Source organism: Pituophis catenifer, unplaced genomic scaffold, assembly GCF_029215685.1.
Source record: "Pituophis catenifer annectens isolate HBS135680 unplaced genomic scaffold, rPitCat1.0.hap2 SCAF_2, whole genome shotgun sequence".
NCBI classification, from domain to species: domain Eukaryota; kingdom Metazoa; phylum Chordata; class Lepidosauria; order Squamata; family Colubridae; genus Pituophis; species Pituophis catenifer.
In genome coordinates, this window is record NW_027256882.1 from 172390271 (window position 1) to 172406964 (window position 16694).

At 40.7% G+C, this 16694-nt stretch overlaps 1 protein-coding gene across 1 annotated transcript in view; it reads left to right on the forward strand.

Annotated features, from left to right (window-relative positions):
* Positions 1–16694, forward strand: part of USP11 (ubiquitin specific peptidase 11) — a 31081-nt gene that overhangs the window by 12414 nt on the left and 1973 nt on the right. The window contains exons 8-20 of the mRNA XM_070938050.1: positions 909–1082; positions 1172–1330; positions 3013–3237; positions 3717–3800; positions 3902–3996; positions 9921–10127; positions 11917–12038; positions 12143–12481; positions 13308–13378; positions 13714–13826; positions 14184–14333; positions 14904–15019; positions 15976–16064. Coding sequence (XP_070794151.1) covers positions 909–1082; positions 1172–1330; positions 3013–3237; positions 3717–3800; positions 3902–3996; positions 9921–10127; positions 11917–12038; positions 12143–12481; positions 13308–13378; positions 13714–13826; positions 14184–14333; positions 14904–15019; positions 15976–16064 — 1944 coding nt within the window. The remainder of the gene's footprint in view (positions 1–908; positions 1083–1171; positions 1331–3012; positions 3238–3716; positions 3801–3901; positions 3997–9920; positions 10128–11916; positions 12039–12142; positions 12482–13307; positions 13379–13713; positions 13827–14183; positions 14334–14903; positions 15020–15975; positions 16065–16694) is intronic.

Below are 16694 nucleotides of genomic sequence, written 5' to 3' on the forward strand. Positions count from 1 at the left end.
ATATTTGAATAATCACCATCCTGTCTGGATCGGTTAACTTTCTTAACTGTGGCTCTTAGATTTGACCTCAAGTTATGACAGTCATCATCAATCCACTTTCTAGAGATCCCATCTACTTTTCTATCATTCTGGATCATTAAGTTCCTAAGAGTAGAAGTTAGCTCTGTATAAGCTGGCATTGGGGTGTTGTCTCCGGGCTTAGATTGGGAGATTTCCCTTGCTAGGTCAAAGATGACTAGAAATTCCTGCTTCCCTCCCACACATGGATTCGGATGAGGGAGTTGCAGCCCATCCAGGGTCTTTTGTACCACCACTAGCATGCTTACCATCTGTGGAAGAATATTGGATTTGTTAGTTCAAGAAATTTTGATTACAGCATCTTTATTATGATTTGGAATGATTGATAAATTAAAGATAGCTCTCGTTTCTGTTTTTTAAATTCCCTTGTAAATAATTCCCTCCTTTTTCTCTTAACTTTGAACTGGGGAAAGTAGAACAACATAGATTATAATAATACAGTCAAACATTTATTTTACCCAATGGGAAGAAGAACAGAAGGGACTCTTCTGACATTTGGCTATTGGAAACTAAAAAAAAAGCTAATTTGCACCTATCTATTCCTTAGTAATGAGAGTTTGTGTTCCCATTACAAAAATAATGGCTGTATAAATGTTACAGCTACATTTGTCCTTGGTATACATTATTTTTGTTTATATGAAAAAAATGGCTACTGGAAAAGTTCTCCAGTTCTGGGTCAATATAAGTTTGCCTAACCTTACTTTTAATTTCATTCATTTTCACAAAGAAAAGATTCTGTGTCAAAGATGCTTTTTTTCCCCAGAGCTTCATTCTGAAAAATGAACTACCACCTAACACTACATTTGGCATGCTTTCATTCTTTCTTCCAGTGTCTCAGCAATGTGCCTCCTCTGACGGAATACTTCCTCAATAATAATTACCTGGAGGAACTAAACTTCAGCAACCCTCTTGGCATGAAAGGTGAAATTGCTGAAGCCTATGCGGATCTCATTAAACAGAAGTGGTCTGGCCACCACCGCTCCATCGTGCCCCGAATGTTCAAGGTTAGTTGCATTCTTGTCTTACTGCTTTTTTAGTCTGTATCTAGAATTTTTGCTGATCTCAAGAGGCCCTGTTTTTGCATCCCATTCAGACCAAAGTGGGCCATTTTGCCTCTCAGTTCCTTGGCTATCAGCAGCACGATTCCCAGGAGCTTCTCTCCTTCCTGCTTGATGGTCTGCATGAGGACCTCAACCGTGTCAAGAAGAAAGAGTACATTGAATTAAAGGATGCAGCAGGGAGACCCGATGAGGTGAGCATGAATTGTAAGGGAAATATCGGAGAGTCCAAATTGGATTCCAGCCAACGGTGATAGTACATGTATGTTTGTAGTAGGAATAACGTATCATCGAACGTGGAAACTTCTGACTGGAGATCTTACCTGTTGAATTTCCATTGTGAACTTTACATGTGTTCTTCTGGTCCATTTCAATTTTTATATCATGGTATGGAAAAAGAGTATTTGAGGGAAGACCTTTCCCCAGTCACACCTACCTGTACCATCAGGTCTAGCTGAAAGGGCATGTTGTGGGTCACATCCACAAAGGAATATTATCTGATAGGACCCAAGAGGAAATCCTTTTCTGCTATGGTACCTGCCCTTTGGAACATCTTCAGACTGACCCTGATCTTGTTGGCTTTCTGGAAGGGCCTGAAGACATGGCTTTGTCATCTGGCCTGAGGATCTGGTAGTGGTGTTAGAAAAATGAATGGTCCTTTCCCACAGATTATGGGTTTTTTTTTTTTTTTTTACTGTTTCTAATGACTCTTGTTACACTTTGGGTTTATTTTTTTCTATGGGGTGGTTAACTTCGTAAGCTTCCCAGAGTCACAGAAATAAGACGCAGGTGACTAAGCAAATTCAACCAATCAATACTTTACTCCCAGTGCAGTCCAATGAGGAATTCATATTAGTTCCTCAACTCCAAAGCTCAGTGAACTCTTAAGTGTTATTGGTTTGGTCTAATCTGTTATATCTAAATTTCCCGAGAGGGAGATTTTTCTTGAAACCTTAGCATGGATATAGAAATAAAAATCAAATTTTTGTTCTCTCTGAGCAAGAGCAGTGCAGTGCAGTGCAGTGATGAAAGGGGGGTGCTCCCAAAGGCTCTATAGTAATCAGATACAGATTTGGCAGTAAAAAAGAAAGGAAGCTGGATGTAATTTGACGAGGCTTGGAGTCTGCTGAAATGAGGCATAAAGAATAGACCATAAGAACCACTCCATTACTGCAGTGAACTGTGGATGTCCTTTCACTAGGGGTTGAGTGCTGTGGGAGTTGCAAAATATTCAGTCCTGACCTCAGAACAGGCTCTATGTGCTTTTGTTGCAAAAGCCTTGGATGTAGTACAACTTCATGAAGACTCAGAATAGCCTATTTCAAGGTTGACAGGGCTGAAGCATTTTGGAAAAGTATAGTGTTGATGCATCAGCTATTCCTTTCTCTGAGATCCTTGCTTCAAACTCTTGTGCTCAGTTTATAATACTTATACATTCTCTGAGGTTTTCCATCACAAATGATATGCATTAATTGGTGGTGATATAATAGACCTCCTCTTACTCTCCCCCTACTCCCTTGCAGTTTTCCCCCAGCAGCAGATGTAGGCTAGCATGAATAATTCGTTTTACTTTAAAGATAAAGGTAGCAGGGGAAAATTAAAAAAGCCCTTTGGAGGTGATTGAGATTTGTCTGTTAATTCTGAGGTGTTTGTTGCCAAACTCCATGGTAAAATTCTAAGGTAAACTTCTCTGCTTGTAAATATCTAGGAAGAGATAGGAAACTTGCCTTTGACCTCAAGTTGTGGTTAACATTGCTTGAGCTGATGTATTTAGTAAAGTGAAATACTGAGAATTATAATTCAGAAAAAATGGGTGAGCATGGGAAGAGAGAGGTGGTAGCTTTTCAGACTATTCATTCTACCTCTTCCTGTTCAGGAAGTAGCAGAAGAAGCGTGGCGCAACCACAAACGTCGCAACAATTCCATCATTGTTGATATCTTCCATGGACTCTTCAAATCAACATTGGTTTGCCCTGAATGTAACAAAATTTCGGTGACCTTTGACCCCTTCTGCTACCTCAGTGCTCCTCTGCCAATCAGCAAAGACCGAGTGATGGAGGTTTTCTTTGTATCCATGGATCCCTGTAAGAAACCTGAACAGGTACCAACAAGCTGTCTGGAAGGTGCCTTAATGGGGCAAGAAAGTTGTGGCGCATCTTTATTGAATGAGATTTGAGAGTTCTAAAGTGTGGAGGAACCATCCTAGAGCCCTTGTCATATATATAGAAGCTTAATACTAGGGATGGGTTCCCAACTGAAACCCAGGAAAGAAGTTTCCAGCTATTTGGATAACATGACCAAATGGAACCAAAATTTGACCAGAGTTTATATAGCTTCAACTTATTTTTATAATTTATGCTGAAAGGTAGAGAATGCAAGCATGCATGGTGGATAAATTAATAGTTTAGATCTGACTATGGACTTTACACTTAATTGAGACCTGTAGGTCTGTCCCCAGATCAGTTTCTGTTCTGGAGATGGATTCAGCCTAGTGGGGAATTTGACTTGGATTTTGGGTTTGATTTTCAATTGACTTTCTTACTAGTTTGGACCTGGCCTCTTTTGTTGTTGTTCTTACAGCATAGGCTGATTGTCCCGAAAGCTGGGAAAATGCTAGACCTCTGTCATGCTTTATCAGAGCACACAGATGTGCCTGCTGAGCGGGTAAGTTTGCCAGGAGGGTGAAGGAGAGATGCCTCAATTGACTGTAGAAGCCTGTTCTATGTCTTCCCTTTCTCATGGCTGTTCCTTTGCTTCCACTCCAGATGATGGTGGCCGATGTGTTCAGTCACCGCTTCTACAAAATCTATCAGAGGGAAGAACCTCTCAGCTGTATCCTGGACCGGGATGACATCTTCATGTGAGTTTGGGGAGGGGATAATGATATAAGGCAGAGCTGTTGTTACCCTGATGCCCTTCCAGTGTGATAAGCTGTAACTTTCATTACTCAGCACAGTTGACGAACCTAAAAAGCCCAGATTGGAAAAGCCTCAAATAAAATAAGGTAAAGGAGTGAGAGCTAGTAAATCATAGACTCACAGAGTTGGAAGGGATCTCGGAGTCAGGTAGCCAATCCCCTCTTCACTATAGGATTTATTGGAGCATTTTCCACTACAATGAGTCTGAATAATAAGATGGACCTATACTTCAAACTAGCATTTTCCTATAGTGAATAGCCAGGTTCACAGCAAGCAGAGGTAGGTCAATTGTGATAGCAGAAGCAGCAATGAGCATAAGAGGTAAATACGTCATTGCTCAACGGGTTGGCATGGTCTGAGCATGACATGCATAGAGTCCTGTTATTTTATCCCAGCAGTAGGCAGAGAGGAAAGATCTTGGGGTGGTGCTCAAGGTGGACACCGTTAGAGTTTAGGGGACATTTTCTTCAGTGACAGAAGCAAGTTGGGAAATGTCAGCATATGTGGAAAATTGAAGCTGCCCACCTAAGGGTGTATCTGCTTCTTGCCCCCAAAGTTGCTTTTTTGAGCATCTTCCTTTCCTTAAGGAAATTTGATTGGGGCCACCATTATAGTCTTATAGATAGTCCTCGACTTAACGACCATAAATTCAGAATTTATGTTGCTAAATGAGAAATTTTGTTAAGAGAATTTTGCCCCATTTTACAGGTTTTCTTGCCACATTTGTTAAGTGAATCACTGCAGTTGTTAAATTACTGTATTTTTTGGACTATAAGACGCACCGGAGTAAAAGATGCACCAAGATTTCGAAGAGGTAAAGAAGAAAAAAAAAGTTTTTGCCCTTCCCAGCTCCCAGGAGTACTCTTCAGGCCTCCCAAACCCTCTGCACGTCCTGTTTTTTTTGCAAAAATGGGGCCTGCAGAGTGCTCCCGGGGGCTGGGGAGGGCAAAAATGCAATGCATGGGGGGTTTGGGAGGCCTGCAGAGTGCTCCCAGAGGCTGGGGAGGGCAAAAATCTGGTGTGGAGGGTTTGGGAGGCCCAAAATGGGCCTGTTTTTTCGCAAAAACTGGGGCCTTTTTGCCCTCCCCAGCCCCCAGGAGCATTCTGCAGGCCTTCCAAACACTCTGCGCGCCTCGTTTTTGCAAAAAAGGGCCCATTTTTGGCCTCCCAAACCCAAAAAAAGGATGCGTGGGATGGGGTTTCAGAAGGTGAAAAATGGCTGTATTCAGTGTATAAGACGTGCCAAGATTTCCCCCCTCTTTTAGGGGGGAAAAGGTACATCTTATACTCCGAAAAGTATGGTAACATGGTTGTTAAGTGAATCTGGCTTCCCCATTGACTTTGCTTGTCGGAAGGTCTCAAAAGATGATCACCTCACCCTGGGACACTGCAACTGTCATAAATGTGAACCAGTTGTCAGCATCCGAATGTAACTCATGTGACCATGAGGATGCTGCAACGATCATAAATGTGAAAAATGATTGTCAATCCCTTTTTTCAGTGCCATTGTAACTTTGAATGGTACTAAATGAACTGTTGTAAGTTGAGGGCTACCCGTATAGCCGTCAAGTTGAGGCCTTTGTATTTGTCTTCCAATTGTAATTATATATATATATATATATATATATATATATATATATATATATATATATAGAGAGAGAGAGAGAGAGAGAGAGAGAGAGAGAGAGAGAGAGAGAGGGAGAGAGAGAGAGAGAGAGAGTGTTTTACAAAAAAGAAAAAAAAATTACAAATATTTCCCCCTCCCTTCCTTATCCCCCCCCCCAACTTCCCAGAACAAAATACAAGGTATAACAATTAACAATCTTATGCTAAACTAAGCTAATTAGCTAAGGATTCCTTTCCCCCCTTTCACACTTTAACTCCCCTTTTACTTAACTAAATATTCATACTCTTAATTTTTCTTCTATTCATTCATAAGCTATTTGATACTTTTTAGTCCAATATTTGTTTTGAATATAATCAATCCATCTTCTCCATTCCGATATATATCTTTCTTGTGAATGATCTTTCAAATATGCTGAAATTTTCACCACTTCTGCCAGATTCGCTACTTTTAATGTCCATTCTTCAATAGTAGGCAAATCTTCCTTCTTCCAATATTGCGCTACCAGAAGTCTAGCTGCAGTTATTAAATTTAAAATCAATTTAGTCTCTATAACCGTACAATCTGTAATTATACCCAGCAAAAACAATTGTGGAGTAAACTTTATCTTTTTAAGAATATTTTGGATAATCCACCATATTTTAATCCAAAATGCTTTAACTTTTTTACAAGTCCACCATATATGATAATAAGTGGCATCATCACAATCACATCTCCAACACTTAGATTGCGAATTCGGATACATGCAAGCCAACTTTTTAGGATCTAAATGCCCTCTATAGAACATTTTGTAAAAGTTTTCTCTCAAATTTTGTGTTTGTGTAAATTTTACATTTCTAACCCATATTTTTTCCCAAGTTTCCATCATTATTGGTTCCTGAATATTTTGTGCCCATTTTATCATACAATCCTTAACTAATTCCGTTTCTGAATCTATTTCTATCAATATATTATATAATCTTTTTACATGCATTTGACCTTGGTCTCTAATTTGTTTTACCAAATTTTCCTTGTTCTGCATGATACCAATTCTCTGATCTTCTTTCCATCTAGCTTGCAACTGACCATACTGAAACCAGGTTTGAATTATTCTTTCTTTTTTTTAATGCATTTAGGGATTTTAACTGCAATACACCCCCTTCCATTTTAAGAAGCTCTTTATAGGTAATCACCTCTTGCTTTTGTTCTACACTTATATTCTCTATCGCATGTCTGGGTATTGCCCATATAGGTATCTTATAATTTAACTTATATTGATACTTTTTCCAAACTCGTAACAAAGCATTCCTTAATATATGGCTTTTAAAGGTCTTGTCCACCTTTTTATCATATAATAAGTAAGCATGCCAGCCATATAACAAATCATATCCTTCAATATTCAGTATTCTTTCTTCTGTTGAATTAATCCAGTCACTAATTATTGTTAGGACAGCTGCTTCATAGTATAATCTTAGATTGGGCATTTTGAGACCTCCTCTTTCACATATATCTTGCATTATTTTTGACTTTATTCTCGGTCTTTTCCCTGCCCAAACAAAGTTATTAATACCCTTCTGCCATTCCCTCAAATTTTCATCTTTCTTGAGTATTGGTATCATTTGAAACAAAAATAGAAACCTAGGTAAAACATTCATTTTTATTGCTGCTATTCTTCCCAACAGAGATAATTGTAGTTTTCCCCAATTCTTCATCTCTTTCTGTATTTTTTGCCATAACAATTCATAATTATTTTTATATAATTTTACATTTGAGGCTGTAATATATACCCCTAAATATTTAACCTTTTTTACTATTTCAAATCCTGTTAGTCTTTCTAGTTCTTCTTTTTGCTTTACCATCATGTTTTTAGTTATTATCTTTGTTTTTTGTTTGTTTATTTTAAATCCAGACATTTGTCCATATTGGCTAATTATATCCATTAAACCTGTAGCTGATTGTACTGGTTGAGTTAAAGTAACTACCAAGTCATCTGCAAATGCTCTTAATCTATAATCATGATGTCTAATTTTAATTCCCTTTATTTTATTTTACCCTCGTATTTTATTCAGTAAAGGTTCCAAAGTTAAAATAAGCAGTAATGGTGATAAAGGGCATCCCTGTCTTGTTCCTTTTTCAATTTTAAAAGTTTCTGTTAAAGCACCATTAATTATTATTTGTGCTGTTTGTCTCTGATATATTGCTCTAATAGATTGTATAAAATATTCTCCAAACTGCATCTTTTCTATTATTTTCAATAAAAATTGCCAATTCAATCGATCAAATGCCTTCTCTGCCTCCAAAAAGATAAGCCCTGCAGGGACTTGGTTGTTTCTTTCCAAGTATTCCAATAAATTTACAATTTGTCTTACATTACATTTCATTTGTCTCCCACTTATAAATCCAGATTGGTCATTATGAATCATTTGTTGCGTGATTACCATTAATCTATTTGCTAATATTTTAGCAAAAATCTTATAGTCAGTATTTAAAAGCGATATTGGCCTATAATTCTTAGGTTGACTACGATCTTGGTCCTCCTTTGGAATCAATGAAATAAAAGCTGTTCTCCAGGAAGGGGGTACATCTCCTCCGGCTTGAATCTTACAAAATAATTCCTTAAGCGGTTCTACCATTTCTAACTGCAAATTTTTATAATAAACAGCTGTCAGTCCATCTGTACCCGGAGCTTTACCCCCCTTTAACTGTTTAATTGCTAAAATAATTTCTTCCGAAGTTATTGGTTGGTTCAATCCTTCCCTTTGCTCTGGTGTAATTACAGGGATATTCTCCTCCTGTAAATATCTATCTATATCTTTACCTTGAATTGTATCACTAGCATATAACTTTGTATAGAATTCTAAAAAAGCTTTTTTAATCATATTTTGTTGTTATACCTCTTTACCTTTGTATTCTATTTTTTCTATAGTGCATAGCTCTTGTTTTTTCCTTAACAAGTAAGCTAACCATCTACCTGGTTTATTTGCATTACAAAAAGTGTTATGTTTAGCATATTGTAGATTAGTTGCCACTTGGTCTGCCATCAACATATTAAACTGCCCTCGCAACAAATTTATTGTTTCTTATTTTCTTATCTGTTGGATTTAATATAAGTGCCTGCTCTTTCTTTTTTATTTCCTCTTCTAAGTCCCTCCATTTCTTTTCTTGTCTACATCCATGTTTATTATTCAGATGTATTAAGGTTCCTCTCATATATGCTTTACTTGCATCCCAAACCATTTCCATAGGTGTACCCTTGTGCATATTCATAACAAAAAATTCTTTCATTTGTTTTTTACATTCTTTCACATTTTCCTCATATCTAAACAAATTTTCATTTAACCTCCAAGAACTTCTGGCTCCCTTTTCCTGCTCTAATTCCATCCACACCGGACTATGATCAGATAAAATTCTTGAACGTATCTTCGTCTTCTTTACCCTAGAAAACAAATCATTAGTGATTAAAATAAAGTCAATCCTAGAAAAAGATTGATGTCTATCAGAAAAAAAATTAAAATCCTTTTCTTCAACATTTCATTCCCGCCAGATATCTCTCAGCTCCATATCATCCATTATATCAAAAAAAGATTTAGGCAATCTTGCACGATTTTGGGTTCCAATTGTAATTATAATTGACACTGTTCCCCCTGCACTGTTTAGTGGCTCATTACCTCTTAGTGTGTGGTGTATAAAGTATTTATTTTTACTGTGTTTATAGAATTTTATGTTTATTGTGCATTTCTGGTTCTGCTTATTACCTTGGAATGACATTTAAATTAAGAGCCTTGGTGGCGCAGCAGACTAAAGTGCTATTAAGTTGCACCAGCTGCCTGCAATTACTGCAAGTTCAAATCTCATCAGGCTCAAGGTTGACTCAACCTTCCATCCTTCCGAGGTAGGTAAAATGAGGACCCGGATTGTGGGGGCAATAAGCTGACTTTGTATAAAAAAGAACACCGCTTGTGGGGGGGGGGGGGTGAAAGCCCTACTAAGCAGGTATATACAAAAGTATGAAGGCTATTGCTTAACACATTGTAAACTGCCCTGAGTCTCCGGAGAAGGGCGGCATATAAATCGAACCAATAAATAAGTAAATAAATGGAGGCTAGGTTGAGAAATGAAACACTATAAACAAGCAAGTAGTCTCCTCCCTGCTTCTCCTCCTCCTCCTCCTCCTCCTCCTCCTCCTCCTCCTCCTCCTCCTCCTCCTCCTCCTCCTCCTCCTCCTCCTCCTCCTCCTCATAGCATGTCTCCATCCTCCTCCAGATACGAGGTTTCTGTGTCCTGCCTGGAAGACCCGGCTTCAGCAGATGCAGTGGTACTGCCAATCTACCTTCGGGAGCGTACCCAGGGCCGGGACTACAGCAACAGCTACTATGGGGTTGTGCTTTTTGGTCACCCGCTTCTGGTATCTGTGCCCCGGGATCAGCTCTCCTCAGATGCCTTATACCAGCTCCTGCTGCATCGGCTCTCGTGAGTGGGTTCAATCTCTGAGATAGTTTAGCTCAGTTCCTTCACAGCTGGGCTATGAAGGGAGAGATGTACGAGAATATTTCCCCGAAACAGCTTTCTCCAATTCAGATGCCTCTTCCCCCCAAACTAAAAGTTTTGAATGTCCAGGGTTCCTCAACCAATAGGACTGTTGCTGAGCATTCTGGGAATTGAAGTCCACATACTTGGCAGGATGGCTAGATTGGGAAAATAATGGCCTAATGGAAGTCTATACTCAGTGCTATTCCAGTAATTCAAAGTGAATCCATTTCTATTTTATACCATTACAACTGATGTATTGATTTGGTCTGGAGGATCCAAGCTCTGATTTTGGCCAAAAAGCATTTTTGTGGCCCTAGTTTGGAGTTCACTTCCTGATTTTAGTCATGGCAAAAAACAGGGAGGTGAAGCAGGCTGGCTGGCAACCTGGCCAGGATGATAGATTTTCTTAGCTAGCTATTGGGGAAAAAGCAGTCCTGAGAGGAGAATTGGACTTTGTAGCTATGACAAGTGCAAGAACTGCTACAGGACTGGCAGGTGCCCCTATGGGTGTGTTGTATGGTTTTTTTTTTGAGTAGTCCAGTCCTGGAGCTTCCTTTGCATAACCAAATGATGGCCTGCCATTTAATCTCAGCCGCCTTCCTTCTGGTCAAATACAACATTCAGGGATAGCAGAGTCAAACTAATTATGCAGAGAGGGTAGTGTTTTGCTTCTCAGGGATTGTGATTCTGACATTTTTGGATGGGGTAGCATTTCCCCATTTCAAGAAGGGAGTGCAATCTATGAGTCTTTCTGGACTCAGAGCTGCTTCTTGATCAGGTGGCAGCTGTGACCAGGAAGGCCCTTGCACAGCTTCATCTGAGGCACCAGCTGTGGCTTTTCCTAGATTGGGAGGCCCTTCAAACAGACACTTGCACCCTGGTACCTCACGCCTTGACTACTGCAACTCACACTTCATGGGTTGAAGACCACTCATAAACTTCAATGGGTCCAGAATGCAGCAGTATAGGCAGTGATGGGGCATGCCTTTGTATGCCCATACTTCTGCTTTGTGAATTGCATTGGTTGCCAGCTTCTGGTGTGATTCAAAGCCCTGGAGTTACCTACTGTATAAAGCCCCACAGGACTCAGTTTCTTGTTTCCCATAGTATCTGCCTGGCTGATTCAATCCAGCAAGGTGGTACACTGTAGGTTTAATTAAATGATGTCACCTGTCAAGATCCTGTAAGTCTGCCTTCTCTCACAATGCCTGCCATCTGAAATGAGATTCTCCTGTATTTTGGATAGCCTTCAAAACCTGATTCTTTGACAAGAGTGATTGAAACTCCTTTAACTGATGTGGGTTTCTTTTTCTTCTTTTCTGATTGCTGTCTTTTATTCCTTGTCCTTATATCTCTTATTATACTGATTTATTCCTTTTAATGTTGTTCACTTGTGAATCATCCAGGGTTATTGGGAGTTGGGCAGCATACAGATTTGCATAAAATAATAGGAATCGCTTAGCCTAAGATTCTGGAGATAGCTGAGAACAAACTCCACAGTCCTTAAGAGCAAGCTGGTCCTATATCAGAAGTCTGACTAAATTGTAAGGGTTTAAAAAAAAAGAATGAGTGTTGACAGACATCTGACCACATAATTTCTCTTTCCTGCCTCCTGGAACCTGTCCATCCCTGATTCTACAACTGTTCCTTTCATTGGATTACAGTCACAGGGGCAGGTGCTTTCTCCCTGTGTCAGGCAGAGGATGTGATTTGCTTCTCTCTTTGACAGCCGCTATGTGACATGGCCAGACTCTGAGGAAGAACAGAGTGAGGAGGAAGAGGAGGAAGAGGAGGAGGAAGAGGAAGAAGAGGAGGATCTCTACAATAAGAGATCCAATGGGCTGAGTGAAGGTGAGGAAGACTGGTGAGATAACAAGAGTGTTGAATAGGAAGGGAGGGAAAAATTAGGATGTTCGTTCTAATTCACACCTGCTTTCTTTACCTGTAATTTTCAGGGGAGGATGAGGAGGAAGACGAGGAAACAACAGCGGAAGGCTTTGCCAATCAGGACCCTAGCTCAGGGACAGAGGAAACCCCTTCAGACACATCAGTGGGGGAGGAAGGGGCCAGTGTGGAGGAGAGGCAGAGCCCCAACACATCTCCCCCGCAGCCTCCCCAGTCTCCCCGTGTGCCGTCTTCCAGTCCCAGTCCTCCTACAGCCAACCAGGCGAAGCGCAAATGCTGCCTGCCCCAGAAGCGGCCAAAATTGCTTTTTACACTCCGACCCGTCAGTTCTAATGGCACCAGTGACTGGCTGGCCGGCCAAGAGGAAGGCAATCCTGTCTCCTTCAACTGTAAGTCCCTTCGGTAGAATAACTTCGAGTTTGTGGTAACAAAGGCTTCCGCTAAGAAAATGTTTGGTGGTGGTGGAGGGAGTGGGTGGAGTTTGAGGGTTGGTGGCCAAATTGAGAATGTTGAGGAAACATCATTGGTACAGTCACAAAAGGGTTGCCGAGGGAATCCTGCGATGGCGGCTGTGATGGAAAGACTAAAAGAGTCTTGTCCTTGTGAGCCTCAATACATGATAGGAGTCAGGACAGTAACCCCAAATGCTGACTCGTTTGCATCTGTGGGCTTTGTTGATGCTACACAAGCCAGATTTATTTCTGTTATTGCAGTATGAGAGTTTCTCTCCATGCCCAGCTCTCCCTGTCTCTGCTAGCTTCCCTTCCTAGGTCACCTATCATACTTACAGTATGTCCCTTTAGATCAGAAGTGGGGGACTACGATTGGCTCAAGAATTCTGGGAGTTGAAGTCCACAGGTTGTAAAATGTCCATAGTTCCCCATCCCTGTTTTACATCTTCTCACTTGTTCCCATTGTGTCAGATCATTCAAATCCCTCCCATTAATCTCAGCAGTCTCTTACTGGGATGACCTAATGTCTCTTAGCCCTTTGGTTCTGGGATTTTGTAGGTGAGCCCAAATGTCCACAGAAACAGCTACTGTATGGTACATTAAGGACTGGAAAGGTGAATGCTGCTCTTGGCTGCTCTCAGTATTTGCTGGGGAGAAAGTCAAGGCAACAGAGCACTCCTGCCTGTGCCCAGTGTGCTGAACCTATGTAATTAACATGCAGTGTTCCTGGATTTCTGACTCAATTTCTCATCCTTTGCTTCAGCCCAACCATATGTTGCTCTGGACTGGGATTCTGAAATGAAGAAGCGCTACTACAATGAGACTGAGGCCGAAGTGAGTGTGCAACTTTCTAAGTAGGGAACCCTCTCTTTTCTGTTTTTCCTGTAGTATTGTGCTCACGTTCTTCAACCCGGACTACTGTAATGAAATCTAGCTACAAGTGTAGACTCTACTACAGATCTCACCGGGAGGTCTTAGGCTAGTCACCCTTTATCAATCTTACAGAGTTGTGTGGATAATAAAGTAACACCTAATGTATGATATCTCGGACTCTCAAAACTTTTTCTCAGGTACAAATGCGAAAACGACCTTATTCTTCCTTTCTGCCTTGGGGGAGAAGTTAGCCTCTGATCACTTTATCCATCATGTATGGATGTTCTTCCCCTTAGGGCTACGTCAAACATGACTGTATGGGCTATACGCTGGAGAAGAACCCTGTTAAACTGCAGGAGTGCATTGAGTTGTTCACTACCATGGAAACGCTAGAGGAGGAAAATCCCTGGTGAGAATTGAAAACCTGTGTATGATAGAGCCTCTTCCATTGAGATAGCAGGGAATGGTGTGAGGTGATTGGATGCTAACTCAGTGTTGGTCAACACTTCAAAATTCAGTAGATAAAGGTAACAAAACAAGGATGCTGCATGAGCCAAATAAATCCATGTGGATCTTATTTCATAATAATACAAATTAAATTAAAAAATCCAGCAGATTTTGGAATATATGATAAACTCTCAGTTTATCGGATCATTCCAAGCTAAAACCTCTCTCTCAAGATTGGGGAGAGGGAAAGGAGCCAATGTGTGGAATGCTAATTCTCTTGAAGGAAAAGGTGTAAGGTTTATGGGTTTTTCTGTTACAGGTATTGTCCCACCTGCAAAAAACACCAACTTGCCACCAAGAAGCTGGATTTATGGTCACTACCGGAGATTCTGATTATTCACCTCAAGCGTTTCTCTTATACCAAATTATCCCGGGAGAAACTTGATACCCTCGTTGAATTCCCTATCCAGTAAGCCAGGGGACCTAGTCATTAATTTTTGTTACCAGGAGTGAAATGGGTGGTTGCTGTATGTGGCTGTCTTTGGATGGCATAGATCAGGGGTGTCAAACTCGCGCTGTCACATGACGTATCAGAACTTTTTTCCCCTTTGCTAAATCGGGCATGGGCATGGCCAGTGCGTGATACATCCAGCCTGCAGGCCGTGAGTTTGACACCCCTGGCATAGATCATGGAGAATGCAATTGGGGAACACTCATCCTTTCATCTGAGGAAACAGATGAGTGATAATGTATGGCCTCTGAAATTGTGAAAGCTGATTGAAAGCCTTCATCATCTACTTTGGAGGTCATCAAAAACTCAGCCTCAGTGAGCCATGGAAATTTGTTGTCAGACACATCTCACGCTCAAGAGGTGGAAGGCTGCATTAGTGTAAAGTTATTGTGGCAGCTGGGAGCACACATTGAGATAGTAGCAATTCCTTTGTGCACATATACGACTTTTCTCCAAAGGGGTTGTTGTTGGGGTATCTTTACTCAACCGTTGAAAAAAAACAAAGTGGCTTTGTAATTTCTCTTACAGGGACCTGGACTTTTCTGATTTCATCATCAAACCCCAGAAAGAAACTGACGCTTCTCTGTACAAATATGACCTCATTGCTGTGTCCAACCACTATGGTGGCCTCCGGGATGGGCATTGTATGTATCCTGAAACTAAAGGAAATAATTTTTTTTTAAGGAGGTGGGGATAAATAAGGGGCCTCAAAGAAGAATAATTGAAGCATAATCCAGTAAAAATATACTGCTCTTAGTAAGGGATATGTGCAAATATTTGAAGGATAGCTATATATAAGAATGTAAGCTACCCAGAGTCGCTTTATCGGTGAGATGGGCAGGATATAAATTTAATAAACAAGCAAACAAGATTTCCCCAGCCTCTCTCTTTCAGAACCTACCAAATTTTGCCTTTAGTTATAGCTTTCAGGTCCATGAACCCATCTGCCAGGTTTTTTTGTTTTTATTTTGTCACACTCCTCCTCTCCATCTGGAGGTCACAAGCTGCCTGCCACTCATCTGATTGATGAGGACTGTTTGTCCTTACAGTAATTGCAAAGTAATAGCTGAAAACTTGCTCCAATTTTTGGCTGGCAATGGTACCAATACTTAACTAACTTTAAGGAAAGAATCTTGTTTTCTCTTCCTCTTTTAGGAAGGAGACTAAGATCACTCTTTTTTAATTCCTTTGAGCCAGTCTTGATTCCTGACTACTGACTGGACTAGCCCCTGCAGTTTTTTGGGACAAGATTTTCAGAAGTGCTGTGCCATTGCCTGCTTCCTAGGGCTAAGAGAGAGTGACTGGCCCAAGGTCAGCCAGCTGGCTTTGTGCCTGAAGCAGAACTAGACACTGTTCCTACTCTGGTGCCTCAACCGCTAGACTGAATTGGCTGTCATTCTCTCTTAGTTCAACATGACTAGAAAGCAAAGACAGTGAAAAAAGAGAAGAGCTTAGCCCAGGGGATATATTCACTGGAACTGTAAAGAAACAGACGTAAAACACAACTGTGCTGAATTCCTTTGTGATAAGACCGCATTTGTTTTCTTGGTGGATAACAAAAGAATACAGAATGATCTGACTCGTCTCTTGTACTCTATAGACACTACTTTTGCCCGGAACAAGGACACTGGGACGTGGTTTTATTTTGATGACAGCAGCGTGTCTGCGGTTTCAAACAACCAGATTGAGGTAAGGCATTTCATATTGGGATGGGCTCGTTTCAGTACTTTGCTGGCAAATGCCTTGCTGCATAATCGAAGCGCTGTTCTCCTTCATACCTTTTGACTACACGAATTGTCAGATCTTGCAACACAATATATTCTTTGAATTGCATTTGTTTTATGGGTAAATTTTGAATGGAACCTTGGAAACTGCATGTTGCCAAGCAGGCTGGGCTTTTTACTGGGAGCAGATTGAAATAAATTATATATTACTTATTAAGAAATGGGACACGTTCCGGTGTCTCTAAAGCAGTGTTTCTCAACCTTGGTAGCTTGAAGATGGGTGGACTTCGACTCCCAGAATCCCCCAGCCAGCAGCGCTGGCTGGGGGATTCTGGAAGTCAAAGTCCACCCATCTTCAAGCTACCAAGGTTGAGAAACACTGCTCTAAAGAGTCACTTCGAACTATAGGGGAGAAAGGAGGCTTATTTGCCTCGGATTGCTTCCTTAGTCTTGCCATCGACTTAGGGCACTGTAAGATGAAGGTTTGCTATGTAAGATGTGTGCTGCATCTGCAGTGGGAGTAAAAGTGCAGAATGTGACTCTAGCTTTTTGAGAATGTCTTTTGTTAAAGTTAACTATTTAAACCCAGCTTTTG